At 38.3% G+C, this 15,466-nt stretch overlaps 1 protein-coding gene across 2 annotated transcripts in view; it reads left to right on the forward strand.

Moving 5' to 3' along the window:
• The window catches only part of tep1 (telomerase-associated protein 1), a 47,785-nt gene extending 37,001 nt beyond the window's left edge, over positions 1-10,784 (forward strand). For both annotated transcript variants that reach the window (XM_085388776.1, XM_085388775.1), the window contains exons 43-56: positions 23-174; positions 2,050-2,154; positions 3,029-3,133; positions 3,284-3,413; positions 3,553-3,638; positions 3,741-3,867; positions 5,330-5,460; positions 5,678-5,796; positions 6,092-6,238; positions 6,481-6,580; positions 8,578-8,695; positions 9,263-9,345; positions 9,800-9,904; positions 10,382-10,784. In XM_085388776.1, coding sequence (XP_085244902.1) covers positions 23-174; positions 2,050-2,154; positions 3,029-3,133; positions 3,284-3,413; positions 3,553-3,638; positions 3,741-3,867; positions 5,330-5,460; positions 5,678-5,796; positions 6,092-6,238; positions 6,481-6,580; positions 8,578-8,695; positions 9,263-9,345; positions 9,800-9,904; positions 10,382-10,501 — 1,628 coding nt within the window. In that variant the 3' untranslated portion in view covers positions 10,502-10,784. The remainder of the gene's footprint in view (positions 1-22; positions 175-2,049; positions 2,155-3,028; positions 3,134-3,283; positions 3,414-3,552; positions 3,639-3,740; positions 3,868-5,329; positions 5,461-5,677; positions 5,797-6,091; positions 6,239-6,480; positions 6,581-8,577; positions 8,696-9,262; positions 9,346-9,799; positions 9,905-10,381) is intronic.
• The last annotated feature ends 4,682 nt before the right edge of the window (positions 10,785-15,466 follow it).

The following is a 15,466-nucleotide window of genomic DNA, read 5'->3' on the forward strand; positions in this document are numbered from 1 at the left end:
ACAATGTTGCTCTTTGAATTAGATGACTTCACCATTGGGCTGTGGTTATTGTCTGATCTGACCTGTGACCCTCCGATCCAGCCAAATTCAATACTGAGGGGCCACAGTGGCGGAGTCACGTGTCTGGCTTTCAGTCCAGATGGTGCACAGCTGCTGTCTGGTGGAAAAGATCAGGTACCTGTAACTCTTCCCCCCCTTATGAACCTTATGAGAGTACCTCAATAAAAGGTTACAACTGTGAAATCAGTATGAGAGGGGGAGAACGTTGTCTCATTTGAGAGGGTGAAATCATGAATTCTGGGTTATTCTTACTTAAAAAAATAAAATAATAATAATATTAATAATGATATCATGTAGTTGCAGTGCTTCATAGATTCAGATTAGGGATACTGCCTACTGAACATGTAAGATTTTTTGGTACACTTAAATTACCTTATAAGGTAACTAAAACTCCATCCATCCATCCATCCATCTTCTTCCGCTTTATCCGGGGCCGGGGATAAAGAGCTGGTCCAGTGTTTCGCGACCAGGACAAAAACTGCATTGTTCCTCCTGTATCTGAGGTTCGACTAGTGGACAAACTCTCCTTTCCAGCACCCTGGCATAGACTTTCCCAGGGAGGCTGAGGAGTCTGATCCCCCTGTAGTTGGAACACACCCTCCGGTCCCCCTTCTTAAAGATGGGGACCACCACCCCGTTCTGCCAGTCCAGAGGTACTGCCCCTGATCTCCACGCAACATTGCAGAGGCTTGTCAGCCAGGACAGCCCTACAATGTCCAGAGCCTTCAGGAACTCGGGGCGGACCTAATCCACACCAGGGGCTCTGCCACCAAGGAGTTGTTTAACTGCCTAAGTGACCTCTCCCCTGGAAATTGGCGGGTCATCCCCAGACTCTGCTTCCTCCTCGTAAGACATGTCAGTGGGATTAAGGAGGTCCTCGACGTATTCCTTCCACCGCCCGACAATTTTCTCAGTCGAAGTGAGCAGCGCTCCACCAGCACTATACACAGTGCAGGTAGAGCACCACTTTCGCCTCCTGAGTTGCCTGACTGTTTGACAGAATCTCTTCGAGGCAGTCCGAAAGTCTTTTTCCATGGCCTCTCCGAACTCCTCCCCCACCCGAGTTTTTGCTTCAGCCACTGCCCGAGCCGCATTCCGCTTGGCCTGTCGGTACCTGTCAGCTGCCTCCAAAGTCCCACAGGCTAGCCAAGCCCGATAGGACTCCTTCTTCAGCCTGGTGTCCACCATTTGGTTCGGGGGTTACCACCACGACAGGCACCAACCACTTTGCGGCCGCAGCTCAATGCAGCGGCTTCGGCAATGGAGATGCTGAACATGGTCCATTCGGACTCAATGTCCCCACTCTCCCTCGGAATGCTGTTGAAGCTCTGCCAGAGGTGTGTGTTGAAGATCTCACGGACTGGGGCCTCCGTGAATCGCTACCTTATCGTGGTGGAGGGGTTCCCATGGGCTATGTTGTCCGGGGGCTTTTGCCCCCGATAGGGTCTCCCATGGCAAATTGGTCCTGGGTGAGGGACCAGACAAAGAGCGATTCAGAAGACCCTTATGAGGAGAACATTGAAGGAACAGTTTAGCCTGACGGGATAGGGTTATCGGGCCCCGCCCTGGAGACAGGCCTGGGGAGGGTGCCCGAGGGCGAGTGTGCCCGAGGGCGAGCGTGTGGTGGCCAGGCCTTAGTCCATGGGGCCCGGCCGGGCACAGCCCGAAAAGGGGACATGGGCCCATCCTCCCGCAGGCCCACCACCCGCAGGTGGTGCCGTAGGGGTTGGGTGCATTGTGTGCTGGGTAACAGCCAGGAGCGGAGGCCCTGGCGGACTGATCCCCGGCTACCAAGACTGGCAATTGGGAACTAAAACTCATGTAGTGTAATTAAAAGTGTAGTGTTTCAGTGTGGAATGCAGAAAAATAAAGCACATAAAACATAAACACTAACAGTAGCTGATTAAATGCACTTGTTATATTCTACCTCTGGAGAGAGCTACATTGGTTTTCTCTTCATCTGTTATCATAAACATTTGATTGTTTCAGGCTCTGATGGTGTGGGATGTGACTGCTCCTGCTGTTCGTTCTAAGACTCTGCCTCATGCTCACCGAGACTGGGTCACAGGCTGCGTTTGGACTCCAGATTGTGTGGTTGGTCTTCTTTTTCTTTTTTTCTTTTCATATTTTGTTTGTGTCATAAAGCAGTGGTTCTGAAAGTGGGATCTGTGGTCCACAGCCAAGAGATCAAATTAATTATATATACAAAGCTGTGATGTTATATTAAAATGGGGATGGAGGCATGTCGAGACCAACCAAACAAGCGTCCTTTGTCCTTTACTACAATCACAGTTATTGTAGGACAGTGGAAAGAAAAATACAAATAGTGGCCTTTGCCTGATCCTTGTCGGGGTTATGAGTGGTGCTTTGAAAATTTTCTCCCCTGTTTAGTGTCATTGGTGCTAAAATGTCTCACACCTGACTCCATATTGCACTGTTACCTCACAGTACAACAAGATCAAATTCAACAGGGCAACTAAGGAAAAGCAACAGGTGGCATCACAAGATTTCATGTAAAAATTCTTTAGTCGTATGTACTGTATTCATGATAGTTAAACTGTTTATGGTCAAGTCTTTCAATTTAAAAATAAAAAATAAAGAAACTTAGTCAAGAATTGCTGTACAGCTATATTGTAGAAAGGTTTTGTGGAAAAATTTGGCTCATTTAGTTAATAAACAGTGTATCGAAGAGGGTTGCTGTACATGTTTGGGTTGTTTTTGTTGTTGTTGTTTTTTGGGTGGGTGGGGTCTATGTGTTTGTTTGTTTGTTTTTAAACTAATTTTCTGTTTTTCCTTTTTTTTTTTTTTTTGGAGCCTAAAGTGTCCACATTTGGCTAAGAAGATGGAGTGTTAATTTATCAGCTAAGGCTAGCAAGCTTGGAAGCAATGCACAGACACGCATATCTGATAATTACATCTAAGTAACATACAAGTGCTTTCAAAAATGTGTTTTTTGTTTTTGTTCCAGTTAAGCTCTTCAAATGACGGCAGACTTTGTTCGTGGGACCTTCAGGCTGGGCAGTGTCTGAGGGAAATCTCCTGGACAAGTCCACTTACCTCTGTCTGCTGTCTGGTGAGTCACTTATGCAGCTTTAAGTAAATAAGCTCTCTATATTGTGTACAATGTAAAGAACTGTTTAACTATAGCATGAAATTGTCTTTTTCTTTGGTTTGATAAATTATTTTCTTTGTTGACCTGCTCTGTCGTGCTTTCTGTGGGCAGGGACAATATGTGATAGCCAGCTGTGCAGAGGGGGCACTGCATGTCTGGAAGTGGGAAACAAACACTGAAATCTGCCATATTTCTGCTCACATGAGACGCATACACCACTGCTCTCTCCTCCCAAATACAGGTACCTGAGAAAACATGCTGGGAAGTGATTACACACATAGTCTCCTCCTCTTTCCATCATTCAGTACGCTGTATTGAGTTAATACTGCATATTCTGAAATTAATATTTGATATTTCTAAGCCCACTCTTTGTTTTTAAGACAAAGGGAAGGAAGTGAAGTCAGAAGAAATGTCCGTTTTCACAGCGTCTGATGATGGCACAGTGAAATTTTGGAAACCCTTACAGGTCTCTCAAACAAATAAAAAAAAATCCTCTGAATTTTTAAAGTGCCCTGCTGCTTCTTCAGATGTATTTTCTCACTGACTAGATATGTCGGTTTATTTCCAGGTGGAGCACTTTAGCACCTTTCGCGGTCACAGCGGTGCGATTCATGGAGTCGTTTGCAAGGAAAGGGTCCCACAATTCTTCACTGTTTCTGAAGACCGCTCGCTGCGATGCTGGACATGGGCAAGAGGTAAAAAAAAAAATTGGTTTAAATTGAGACTTTTATTTTTTTACCATTTATATAAATGATACAAATCATAATTATCAACTCACAAGTGTCTACAAATCTGCTGGGAAGGCACCTAAAGAAAGCTCAGCAAAAACCCGTAGTGATCCCGTATGTGTCAGGAGTATTGGAACAGTTAAACACAGTGTCTCTGTGGCTTTTAAACCCCAACTCTCTGTGAATGGTACTCATGGCTATTGATCAGTGGTCTTTGATCAGTGGTTGTTGACCAATCGTCATGACAATTTGCATGATCAAGGAACCAATCTCCCAACCCATTGTTCCTTCAGTGGTGCTAGTTTCAGTCACTGTACAAATGTACTGTGTATAAGATTTGGGAAACCTGCAGTCAGCTGAGACTGAAGAAGTCACTTGGATGAGTGACGAAACGTTTCTCTCACTGAAAACGCTACGTCCAGATGAATAAAATCAACTTTTAGGGAGCTACAAATCTCTCATTTTTCTTATTTTAGTACCAACTGTTTGGCTTCAGCTTATGTTCCATAAATTGGCACAGTAAGCCAGTAGAAACATCTCAAATTTGAAAATGGATTTAACTCTCGTTATTTTATTTTTTTACTGTATTAAAAAGTCAATATTTATCATCTGCAATTAGGTAATGAACATTTGAAAATTGGTTAACGACGCATTATTATGTGGCCTTTTGCAGCTGTAAGTGCTTATGAGTAATGATGTTTAAAATGCTCCCCTTTTGTGCACTGATAAGGAGGACGTTATATAGAGAGATGCAAAAAGAGAGGTATTATGTTAAATATTAATGTCTTTAATTATTTTTCCATGTTCCCATTAAATTTCTCACCAATATTGTGCAAAATTAGCTACTTAAAATGTCTTTAAAACTCCTTATAATTTTCATTTCCTTTCAAGAAAAACCCTTTTTATGTTTATGCACGTCTTCTTGTGTTAGAGCCCAGACTTCATTTCAGGAAATCTTGAACCAATTAGCTGCGATGTCCATCTCAGTCATTGTGTTCAAAATGGTGTGCCCACAATCCAGCACACAAATCTATGTACTTATAATGACTGCATTTAAAGTTTACGAGAGTGCATCATTTTGGTTTCAGATGCAATTGTCAATGTCAACAAATCAATGTGTCTTTATGACTACAATATTCTTTTTTTATATTTAACAAAAAGCCTCAAAAAAACTTATTGTACCTTTTAAAACATAAATGAATGATGGTGACAAAGATTGGGAGATATGAGTATCAATTAGAATTTCTTCAGTGTTGAATTAATCAAAGAAGATTTGTTTTAAATCTAAAAATAAAATAAGTACTACTGAACACGTGCTGGGAGCTAAACTGGTGCCCTATGTAGCCTTATCTTTAAAGTAATTACAGTGTTATTAAGGGTCCTTATACACATTTTGTTATGAAAACTGTGTTTCTTCTTTTTTCCACAGCAAGTCCTCCAAACCTGAAAGGCTCGGTCACAGCTCTGTGCTTCTGTCAAAATGATGACCTGCTCCTCGCTGGGTATGAATCTGGTTTGCTCGAGTTGTGGCAAAACAACTCAGTGGTTGGCCACAAGCAGGTGAAGAAGTGTACAAAGAAAAATAGTTTTTTTTAAACTCTTTTTAAATCTGTTTTTTTTTTTTGTTTGTTTGTTTTTTGACCATGCCATCCATCTTTTTGTGTGTGTGTGTGTGTGTGTGTGTGTGTGTGTGTGTGTGTGTGTGTGTGTGTGTGTGTGTGTGTGTGTGTGTGTGTGTGTGTGTGTGTGTGTGTGTGTGTGTGTGTGTGTGTGTCAGGTATTTGATGACCCCATTACAGCGGTCTGCTCCATGCCTGATAGTCAGATCGCTGTGGCGAGTGTGAAACTTATTGGTGTTTGGAAGCTGGTGTGGAATAAAAAACATGACACAGCAAGGTAAACACCAACAGCTAATACATAAGATGCCCAAGCACTCTCATCTGCATTAGTCCTATAAAGTTAAAGACAATAACTAATTTTGCCTAGTTTGCTTAATAAAAAAACAATCATATGACTGTCTAAGCGCTGTGGTAAACTGGCACGTGAAAGCTGTTTTGTGTTGATTAAGATTGTGAAGTTTAACTGATTCTGAGCTTCAGTGCATCAGCAGTGGAGGGAGACATCACATGAGGTATTATGAGTTTCAGTCTTCACACTAACTAATTCTTTAATTTTTGTCTCTTGCTTCCAGCTTGGTGAAGGTAACCACCTACACAGTCAGTGAACCAGTGGTGCGCCTCTTCTACTGCACTGCTTTATTTGGGGTGAACAAAACTGGAGAAGTATTTGATGTGGCACCCAAGAACAATGAGGGCAGCTGGCACAATAAAGTCAACAAGTAATGTATTTTTCATGCTTTTTTTTTATTTTTTAAATCAGCCATTCAGCATAATAATCCTCTCATACTGGACTACATTCTAAAACAAGCTGTTTTAGCTTCTTTCCTCAAACTATAGCAGACCTTGGATCAAAATGCTTATTTGATATTTGCATGACCAAAATCCAGTTCAACAGCTCTTTGATGGATTCCTTGTTGCTTGTTTTTGGTAACTCTAAATGTGGGTTGTCTCTTGTTATCAGTTGGCACTATGAAGTTGAATTTCACTGCGTGATCCACAATGATAAGAAAAGCGTGTGGCTGGTGGGTGAATCAAAGGGAGAGATTTACATCGGCTTCCTTGTGAGTATACGAACCAGCATTACTCCACATTAAGCGTTAATTCACCATCAAAACCATTCTGAAGATGAAAAGAATTGGTATTTTAGGAAATAATCCCCTCCCTTGAACTGTGGACACTCATCATCTCTTGTGAACAGATTTAGTACATGTCTATAGGCAGAGATGGGCAGTAACGCGTTACTGTAATCCGCTTACTTTTTTAAAGTACTGAGTAATGTAAGGGATTACTATTGCAAAAAAATGTAATTAGATTACTGTTACTTTCCCGTAGGCACACTGTGTTACTAAACCCTGATTTTTGTTTGTGAGAGTATCTCATGACAACGACGTAAGCGCGTGCAACACCCGTGGCAGCAACAGACGTGTGTATATCAACAATGGAGAGAGTACGACCATGCAGCGTTTAAAGCATGGAAGTACTGACATTGGTAAATGGCCTGTATTTGTATAGCGCTTTACTAGTCCCTAAGGACCCCAAAGCGCTTTACACATCCAGTCATCCACCCATTCATGCACACATTCACACACTTGTCATTAGGGCTGCTCAATTAATCGAATTTTAATCACGATTACGATCTGGGCTTTCAACGATCATTAAAAATGACTGAGCCGATTATTAGCCCCTCCCTCATTTATCCGCGACACCTTAAAGGCCGGTCCGTGAAAATATTGTCGGGCATAAACCGTCCGTGGCGCAAAAAAGGTTGGAGACCGCTGATTAAGAGGACCCGAGGGAAGCTCGGAAAGCTAAGCAGAAGTTATTTGGAGAGTGACTGCCGTTGGTTGAAAAGAGAGTTTAAAAAAAAAAAAAACTTCAGTGGTGTTGCACACTATTTTATATTATTATTTTAAAGTCATTGTTAACCCTTTAAAGCCGGTCAGAGCAGCACGCTCCGTTTTGCGTAACTATTTTTAAATCCCTGTAGAACCTGAACCGTGTAAGCTAGCGCAATAATTTGTTTTGCATATGAAACCGGAGGAGTTGTACTTACATCTGATGCCATCAGCTTGTCCTCGGTCACGGTTTCGTTCCACATATAGCTTTGCAAAAACTGCATAAAAAGCGCTTGCAGGAACAAAAGCATAATATTCCAGAAACACGCTTTGCCGTTCCTATCAGCTGTTCGTAACACTTCCCACAGTGAAATGATGCACATGCTGTTTTCTTTGCAAATTTGCATCATAGGATTGTTTTTTGTTTTTCCTGCAGTATATAAAAATTGCTGTATCTCCAAAATAAAACTATGAAGACACTCAAAATAAATTTCCTGTGGTGGGAAACTATTTTTTGCAACTTTATTGTATTTAAAGTTTTGAGGGATAAACCTCTTAAACTTCTCCAAGTAGAAATATATGTAAACAAAACAAAAGCGATTTTCAATTTTTTTTTGTAGTTTATTGCACTTTTTTGCAATTTATGTAATTACTATGCACTTAATGCATACATATTATTAAAATCTGGGCTATAACAGTTGTATTGATGTATAGCAACTTGAAATGCTCCCACAAATGGCACTACAGCATGTAAAAAAAAATAAATAAAAATAATATAAGCTCTGGTGGACTTGGTTCTATAGTAGGTCTTAAAGGGTTAAATAAATATCGTCAAATAATCGTGATCTCAATTTCAGTGAAAATAATCGTGATTATCATTTTTGCCATAATCGAGCAGCCCTACTTGTCATGGCAAGCTACATGTAGCCACAGCCACCCTGGGGCGCACTGACAGAGGCATTACTTTGAGTTTGATTCCATAAAAAGTGACAAAAACATTAGCATCCATTGTGCACTCTTCGTGGGAAGAAAACTTCTTTCTACAGCAAAAATTTTAACTTCAAATCTGAGCAACCACCTAGCACACTGCCACAGGAATGTGAAAATCACAGAGAAAACCCCGGATCCCCCCACTGACATGACCGTTGAGGCACCGGTGATAACACTGAGTAATAAGACACCGATGAAAAGACAGCTGACAATCATATCCTCTTAATTTTCAGTTTCCCATGAGTCGGGAAACATCCCTTGAAAGAGCTTTCAGTGAACTGAACATGAAATGTGACGAGGAGGAGGGGAAGAAGAAGAGGACCCTGATAACAGCTGTGATAATGGATAACGGTAAACATCAGACCTGGAAGTAAAAGATGTTTACTTCAGTTGATTTTTCATGCTAATTTGGTCTCAGAAAAATAGTCAAGATATTCACTTTTCTGCAGCATATGACTAAAACATTGTATTCCTATGCATCACTGCCTAGATTTTGCACCCTTGCTTTAAAATAATGGTCAAGATGATGCAGGGTATTCAAATATTGTAAATAAGAAGACTGTTAAGTAGAATTCCACCACACTGTTTTGCTTCCTGTTGGTTAAATTCATAAGGTAACTAAGCAAATAAGGTAACTAGGCAACACCTCTGCTCTCCCATACCATATATACACATATAGAAAATGTCCCAATGATCCCAACAGCCAATCAGAGGACTACTGAGGTTAATCTGATTAATGAGTATCTTGGACACGTGCATTAGGAGTCAGACATCATTAGAAAATCCATATAACTTCCAAACTCTGAAAAGTTCAGAGCACAAAACGAAACTTGTTTACACATGAAAACATTGCAATATCAAGCATGTTCTATGTGTATATGGAGATTCTGTCACACCTGAAATGTTTGTCTGTTTTAGATTTTGTGGTGTGTGGAGATGCGGAGGGCAACATGTGGTTCAATCGCCCACCAGAGCTGTCCTCATGGAGCAAAAGAAAGCCTGTAAGAGTTCAAGAGTGAGAGAAGAGAGTGACTGACATGAACATGTAAAACTGAACATTTCAAGCAGTATGAAACCTGAGTTTTTGGCTCACATTGATTATTTGGGCAAATGGTGACCATACACTTAATATCAAGCTTCACTATTGTAAAAACGTTTTCTTACTTTCTTCCTGTCTGACAGAGAAAAAAAAAGAAAAAAGCTTAATAAGTTCCCAGTAACGTCTGAGGTCTTTTAACAAAGCAGAAAGAGAGAAAACTGCCAAAAAAAAGCTGAAAATTCTCATATTTCAGCAGGTAAAATTACAAATCTGGCAATTTTTCCTCTGAATTTTTAAAATTTATTTATAGACAAATCAAATTTGGTCATCTTGATTTAAATGTACAGAGAAAAGAAAGCAGACAGCAGACATGATATACAACTTTCCTCCTTGTAATTGTGATGCTTTATCTGCAGGCTCACAGTGACAGGATCAGTGTGCTGAGACTCACTGACAGCACCATCATCTCAGCCTCCTATGACCGGACAGTGAAGCTGTGGGACAGAGACACCAAGAATCAGGTACTCTACAAACTCCACAAAACAATCTGGTCATAGATTATGTTTGTCTCCTTATCACATTCTTGCTAACTTACTGTGTTTACAGTGTTTTTGCAGCTGAAAACAGTACCCAGCAAATACATTTTACAGTTATCTCTACTAGTAAATTACAGTCTCTACTTGTGAGGTGTGTTAAATCTTTTAACTTAATTTCCTGAATAGGAATAAATTGTTTTATGCCTCAGCTTTCCCCTATAAATACAACATTTGATATTTTCCCCTATACCAATGATGCGTTTTGACATTTGATTATATATATGAATTAAGACCTGGTTTGACAACCATTAGAATAGTTTCTGGGTTTTTCCAAGAGTAGCAGCAAAGTTGTAAGATTCCTGGCTTTATATTGTAAAAATTGTGAGATTAATTGTCAAATTATTTTAACTTCTCTTAAAGCAAGGATGATTTTCTTCACCCTGTCTCCTTTTCTTTCTGCAGGTGGGCTTGTTTGTGTGTGGAGGTCCTGTTCTGATCTTGGAGGTGAATCCACAAAGACCCACTGAGCTGGTCTGCAGTGACGGAGAAAGAAAGCTCTACTTCCTCTCTTGGAGAGAGTAATTCTCTCTGCGTTACACTCTAAGCTTTAGGAATTCAGGATAGTGTTGTGACTTGTTACAAACTAAGCAAAGACCAATAGGAATGCTTTCATTTTGGTGTCGTATGTACAATAAATTCATGTGAAGAAAAAAGAAAGTGAAATGTTTACCTAGCCACATTTGACCTACCTTTAATTTAGATGGAGAAACTTGCAAACATGACAAGCAAGGTTAATAAAAAAAAAAAAAAAAGCTTCAAATGTTAGAAAGATCTCTTTAATTAAAAATTCAAGCAGAAGAAGAGAAAAATGTGTTTGTCTTTTTTAAATTCTTCCCATTGTGTTATTTTGGGTGTATTTTATTAAATATTTTTACATATTTTTCAAGTGTTTACATGATTTCCCCTTGACAGTTCTTCAAGCGTTAGATGACAGCAGATATTGGTTGTTTGTTTTGATTTTAATTACTCGTTATTTCAGTTGTTTTACCTATTTAAAAAAACACATTTTATTTACTCACGTTTTAATGAAAGTTCTAGCAGAGACCCCCGGATATTTTTTAATTAATGTTTGTACAGTGACTGCTTTTGACCTCCTTAAAGAGTCAGTATATAGAGGGATCAAAAGTGGTGTCGGTATTAATGATTTTCAACACAGACTATTCTTTTTGAAGGGATTTTCTCTAAATGTATCTAAGTTTTAAGTTTGGAAAAAACGCACCGTATTTAATGAGCTATATTTTGTGTAAATTTACACAAATTCTAAAACGCCAAACATTGTTTGAAGTAGCTTTAAATGTCACATATTGATTAAGAAAAAGGTTAAAAGGTACAGTAAGCGTGCTTGCCACAGCTGATGATAGTATAATAGGTGCTTTTATTTTTAGTACACAGACAATTTTTTACAATTATTTGAGAGACATTAACTTAAGTACTTAACCTGCTGATATCCTTCTAGTTGTATTTTTATACCCTAAGGCTGTAAAGGGAATTTCCGAACTGCTCCCGAATACTTGTGTCAAGCCAGCCTCCAATTCGAGACTTGCAGTCAAGCCAGCCTCCAGTTTGTTTTACGTTCCCTGTGTATTCAAAGTATTACGGGAATGGATGTGGAAACCGGATTTCAAAATAAAAGCCAACTTCAAGTGAATTAACAGATATGTTAAGAACATAATAACATATAATTTAGGCTTTTTTTTTTTTTTACAAACTCTAATGTTAGATCTATATGACACAGCCTTGTACCCTAATTGTGCCCTGTCACTATCAAGGCCATCTTATTTTGGATTTCAAAGTAAAAGCCCTGTGAATCTTCATTTTTGAACTACTCTTTCAATGACTTAATAATGCTCTTAAAAGCAAAAGTCGTATTTCCAAATACTATTTGAACTTTATATCAACACTTTCCAACCACAGTCTTTTTACAGTGATACCATATCAATATCAAGTCAGTCTGATTTTGCCTTTCATAGTAATGGCCCTTTGAAATTGTCCATAATTGACTTAATCTTCTAACGATTCAAAATGCTCTAAAATGAAAAATTCTTGTTTCCACAGGGTAATTCCACCTTAGATCAACAGTATACAGCCCCACAGTGATACCATATCAATATCAAGTCATTCTGATTATGCCTTCCAAAATAAAAGCCTTTTTAAATTGTCCATAATTGACCTAACTTTCAGTGATTTCAAAATGTTTTAAAATGGAAATTTCCTGTTTCCACAGGGTAATTCCACTCCAGATCAACAGTATACAACCTCACGATGTTACCATATCAATATCAAGACATTCTGATATTGCTTTAAAAAATAAAAGCATTTTCAAACTGCCCATATCTGAGTTGCTCCTGGAACAATTTCAAAATGCTCTAAAATGGCACATTCCTGTTTCCACAGGGTAATTCCACTTTAGATCAACAGTATACAGCCCCACAGTGATACCATATTAATATCAAGTCATTCTGATTTTGCCTTCCAAAATAAAAGACTTTTCAAATTGCCAAGATACGACCTACTCTTTTAAAGATTTCAAAATGCTCTAAAAGTGAAAATTGCTGTTTCCACAGGATAATTTCACTTTAGGTCAACAGTATACAACCTCACGATGTTACCATATCAATTTCAAGTAATTCTGATTATGCCTTCCAAAATAATGGCCTGTTGAAAATGCCCATAATTTACCTAACTTTCAGTGATTTCAGAATGCTCTAAAAAGGAAGATTTCAGTTTCCACAGGGTAATTCCACTTTAGATCAACAGTATACAACCTCACGATGTTACCATGTCAATTTCAAGTCAGTCTGATTTTGCTTTTCAAAATAAAAGCTTTTTCAATTTGCCCATATATGACTTACTCTTGGAGCGAATTCAAAATGCTCTAAGATGGAAAATTGCTGTTTCCACAGCATAATTCCACTTTAGATCAATAGTATCCAACCCCACAGTGATACCATATCAATATCAAATCAGTCTGATGTTGCCTTCCAAAATAAAAGACTTTTCAAATTGCCGATATACGACCTACTCTTTTAAAGAATTCAGAACGCTCTAAAAATGAAACTTGCTCTTTCCACAGGATGAATCCATGTTAGATCAAAAGTGTACATCCACACCATGGTACTACTTCGATTTCAAGTCATTCTGATTTTGCCTTCCAAAATAATGGCCTGTTGAAAATGCCAATAACTTACCTAACTTTCAGTGATTTCGGAATGCTCTAAAAAGGAAATTTTCTGTTTCCACAGAATAATTTCACTTTAAATCAACAGTATACAACCCCACAGAGATACGATGTTAAGATCAAGTCACTCTGATTTTGCCTTCCAAAATAAAAGTATTTTCAAATTGCCCGTAGACGACCTACTCGTTTAACGATTTCAAAATGCTCTTAAATTGAAAGATGCTGTTTCCACAGGATAATTCCACTTTAGATCAACAGTATCCAACCCGACAGTAAAACCATGTAAATTTCATGTTGGTCTGATTTCGCCTTTCAAATTAATGGCCCGTCGAATTTGTCCATATGTGATATACTCTTTCAATTATTTCAGAATGTTTTAAAAATGAAAATTGCTGTTTCAACACATATTGGGTTTTCATTTTGAAAAGCAAAATCAGACTCAATTGATTATGACAGAATTGAATCATAAAGATGATGTAAAAGGAAGCTGAAATTGCCACTAGGTTGTAATTGATAGTACGTTTATATTTTAAGTCTGTGGAAAGATGTCATGGTTGGTTTGCAAGCTGTTTTGTAATTTCTTTATTTAGAATGACATCTTTCCACAGACTTAAAATATAAACGTACTATCAATTACAACCTAGTGGCAATTTCAGCTTCCTTTTACATCATCTTTATGATTCAATTCTGTCATAATCAATTGAGTCTGATTTTGCTTTTCAAAATGAAAACCCAATATGTGTTGAAACAGCAATTTTCATTTTTAAAACATTCTGAAATAATTGAAAGAGTATATCACATATGGACAAATTCGACGGGCCATTAATTTGAAAGGCGAAATCAGACCAACATGAAATTTACATGGTTTTACTGTCGGGTTGGATACTGTTGATCTAAAGTGGAATTATCCTGTGGAAACAGCATCTTTCAATTTAAGAGCATTTTGAAATCGTTAAACGAGTAGGTCGTCTACGGGCAATTTGAAAATACTTTTATTTTGGAAGGCAAAATCAGAGTGACTTGATCTTAACATCGTATCTCTGTGGGGTTGTATACTGTTGATTTAAAGTGAAATTATTCTGTGGAAACAGAAAATTTCCTTTTTAGAGCATTCCGAAATCACTGAAAGTTAGGTAAGTTATTGGCATTTTCAACAGGCCATTATTTTGGAAGGCAAAATCAGAATGACTTGAAATCGAAGTAGTACCATGGTGTGGATGTACACTTTTGATCTAACATGGATTCATCCTGTGGAAAGAGCAAGTTTCATTTTTAGAGCGTTCTGAATTCTTTAAAAGAGTAGGTCGTATATCGGCAATTTGAAAAGTCTTTTATTTTGGAAGGCAACATCAGACTGATTTGATATTGATATGGTATCACTGTGGGGTTGGATACTATTGATCTAAAGTGGAATTATGCTGTGGAAACAGCAATTTTCCATCTTAGAGCATTTTGAATTCGCTCCAAGAGTAAGTCATATATGGGCAAATTGAAAAAGCTTTTATTTTGAAAAGCAAAATCAGACTGACTTGAAATTGACATGGTAACATCGTGAGGTTGTATACTGTTGATCTAAAGTGGAATTACCCTGTGGAAACTGAAATCTTCCCTTTTAGAGCATTCTGAAATCACTGAAAGTTAGGTAAATTATGGGCATTTTCAACAGGCCATTATTTTGGAAGGCATAATCAGAATTACTTGAAATTGATATGGTAACATCGTGAGGTTGTATACTGTTGACCTAAAGTGAAATTATCCTGTGGAAACAGCAATTTTCACTTTTAGAGCATTTTGAAATCTTTAAAAGAGTAGGTCGTATCTTGGCAATTTGAAAAGTCTTTTATTTTGGAAGGCATAATCAGAATGACTTGATATTGATATGGTATCACTGTGGGGCTGTATACTGTTGATCTAAGGTGGAATTACCCTGTGGAAACAGGAATTTTCCTTTTTAGAGCATTTTGAAATCACTGAAAGTTAGGTCAATTATGGACAATTTGAAAAGGCTTTTATTTTTGAGAGCAAAATCAGAATGACTTGATATTGATATGGTATCACTGTGGGGCTGTATACTGTTGATCTAAAGTGGAATTACCCTGTGGAAACAGGAATGTGCCATTTTAGAGCATTTTGAAATTGTTCCAGGAGCAACTCAGATATGGGCAGTTTGAAAATGCTTTTATTTTTTAAAGCAATATCAGAATGTCTTGATATTGATATGGTAACATCGTGAGGTTGTATACTGTTGATCTGGAGTGGAATTACCCTGTGGAAACAGGAAATTTCCATTTTAAAACATTTTGAAATCA

The sequence above is a fragment of the Rhamphochromis longiceps genome, linkage group LG18 (assembly GCF_057381845.1).
Source record: "Rhamphochromis longiceps isolate RC_006_pf linkage group LG18, R_longiceps_female_GT1.1, whole genome shotgun sequence".
NCBI lineage: Eukaryota > Metazoa > Chordata > Actinopteri > Cichliformes > Cichlidae > Rhamphochromis > Rhamphochromis longiceps.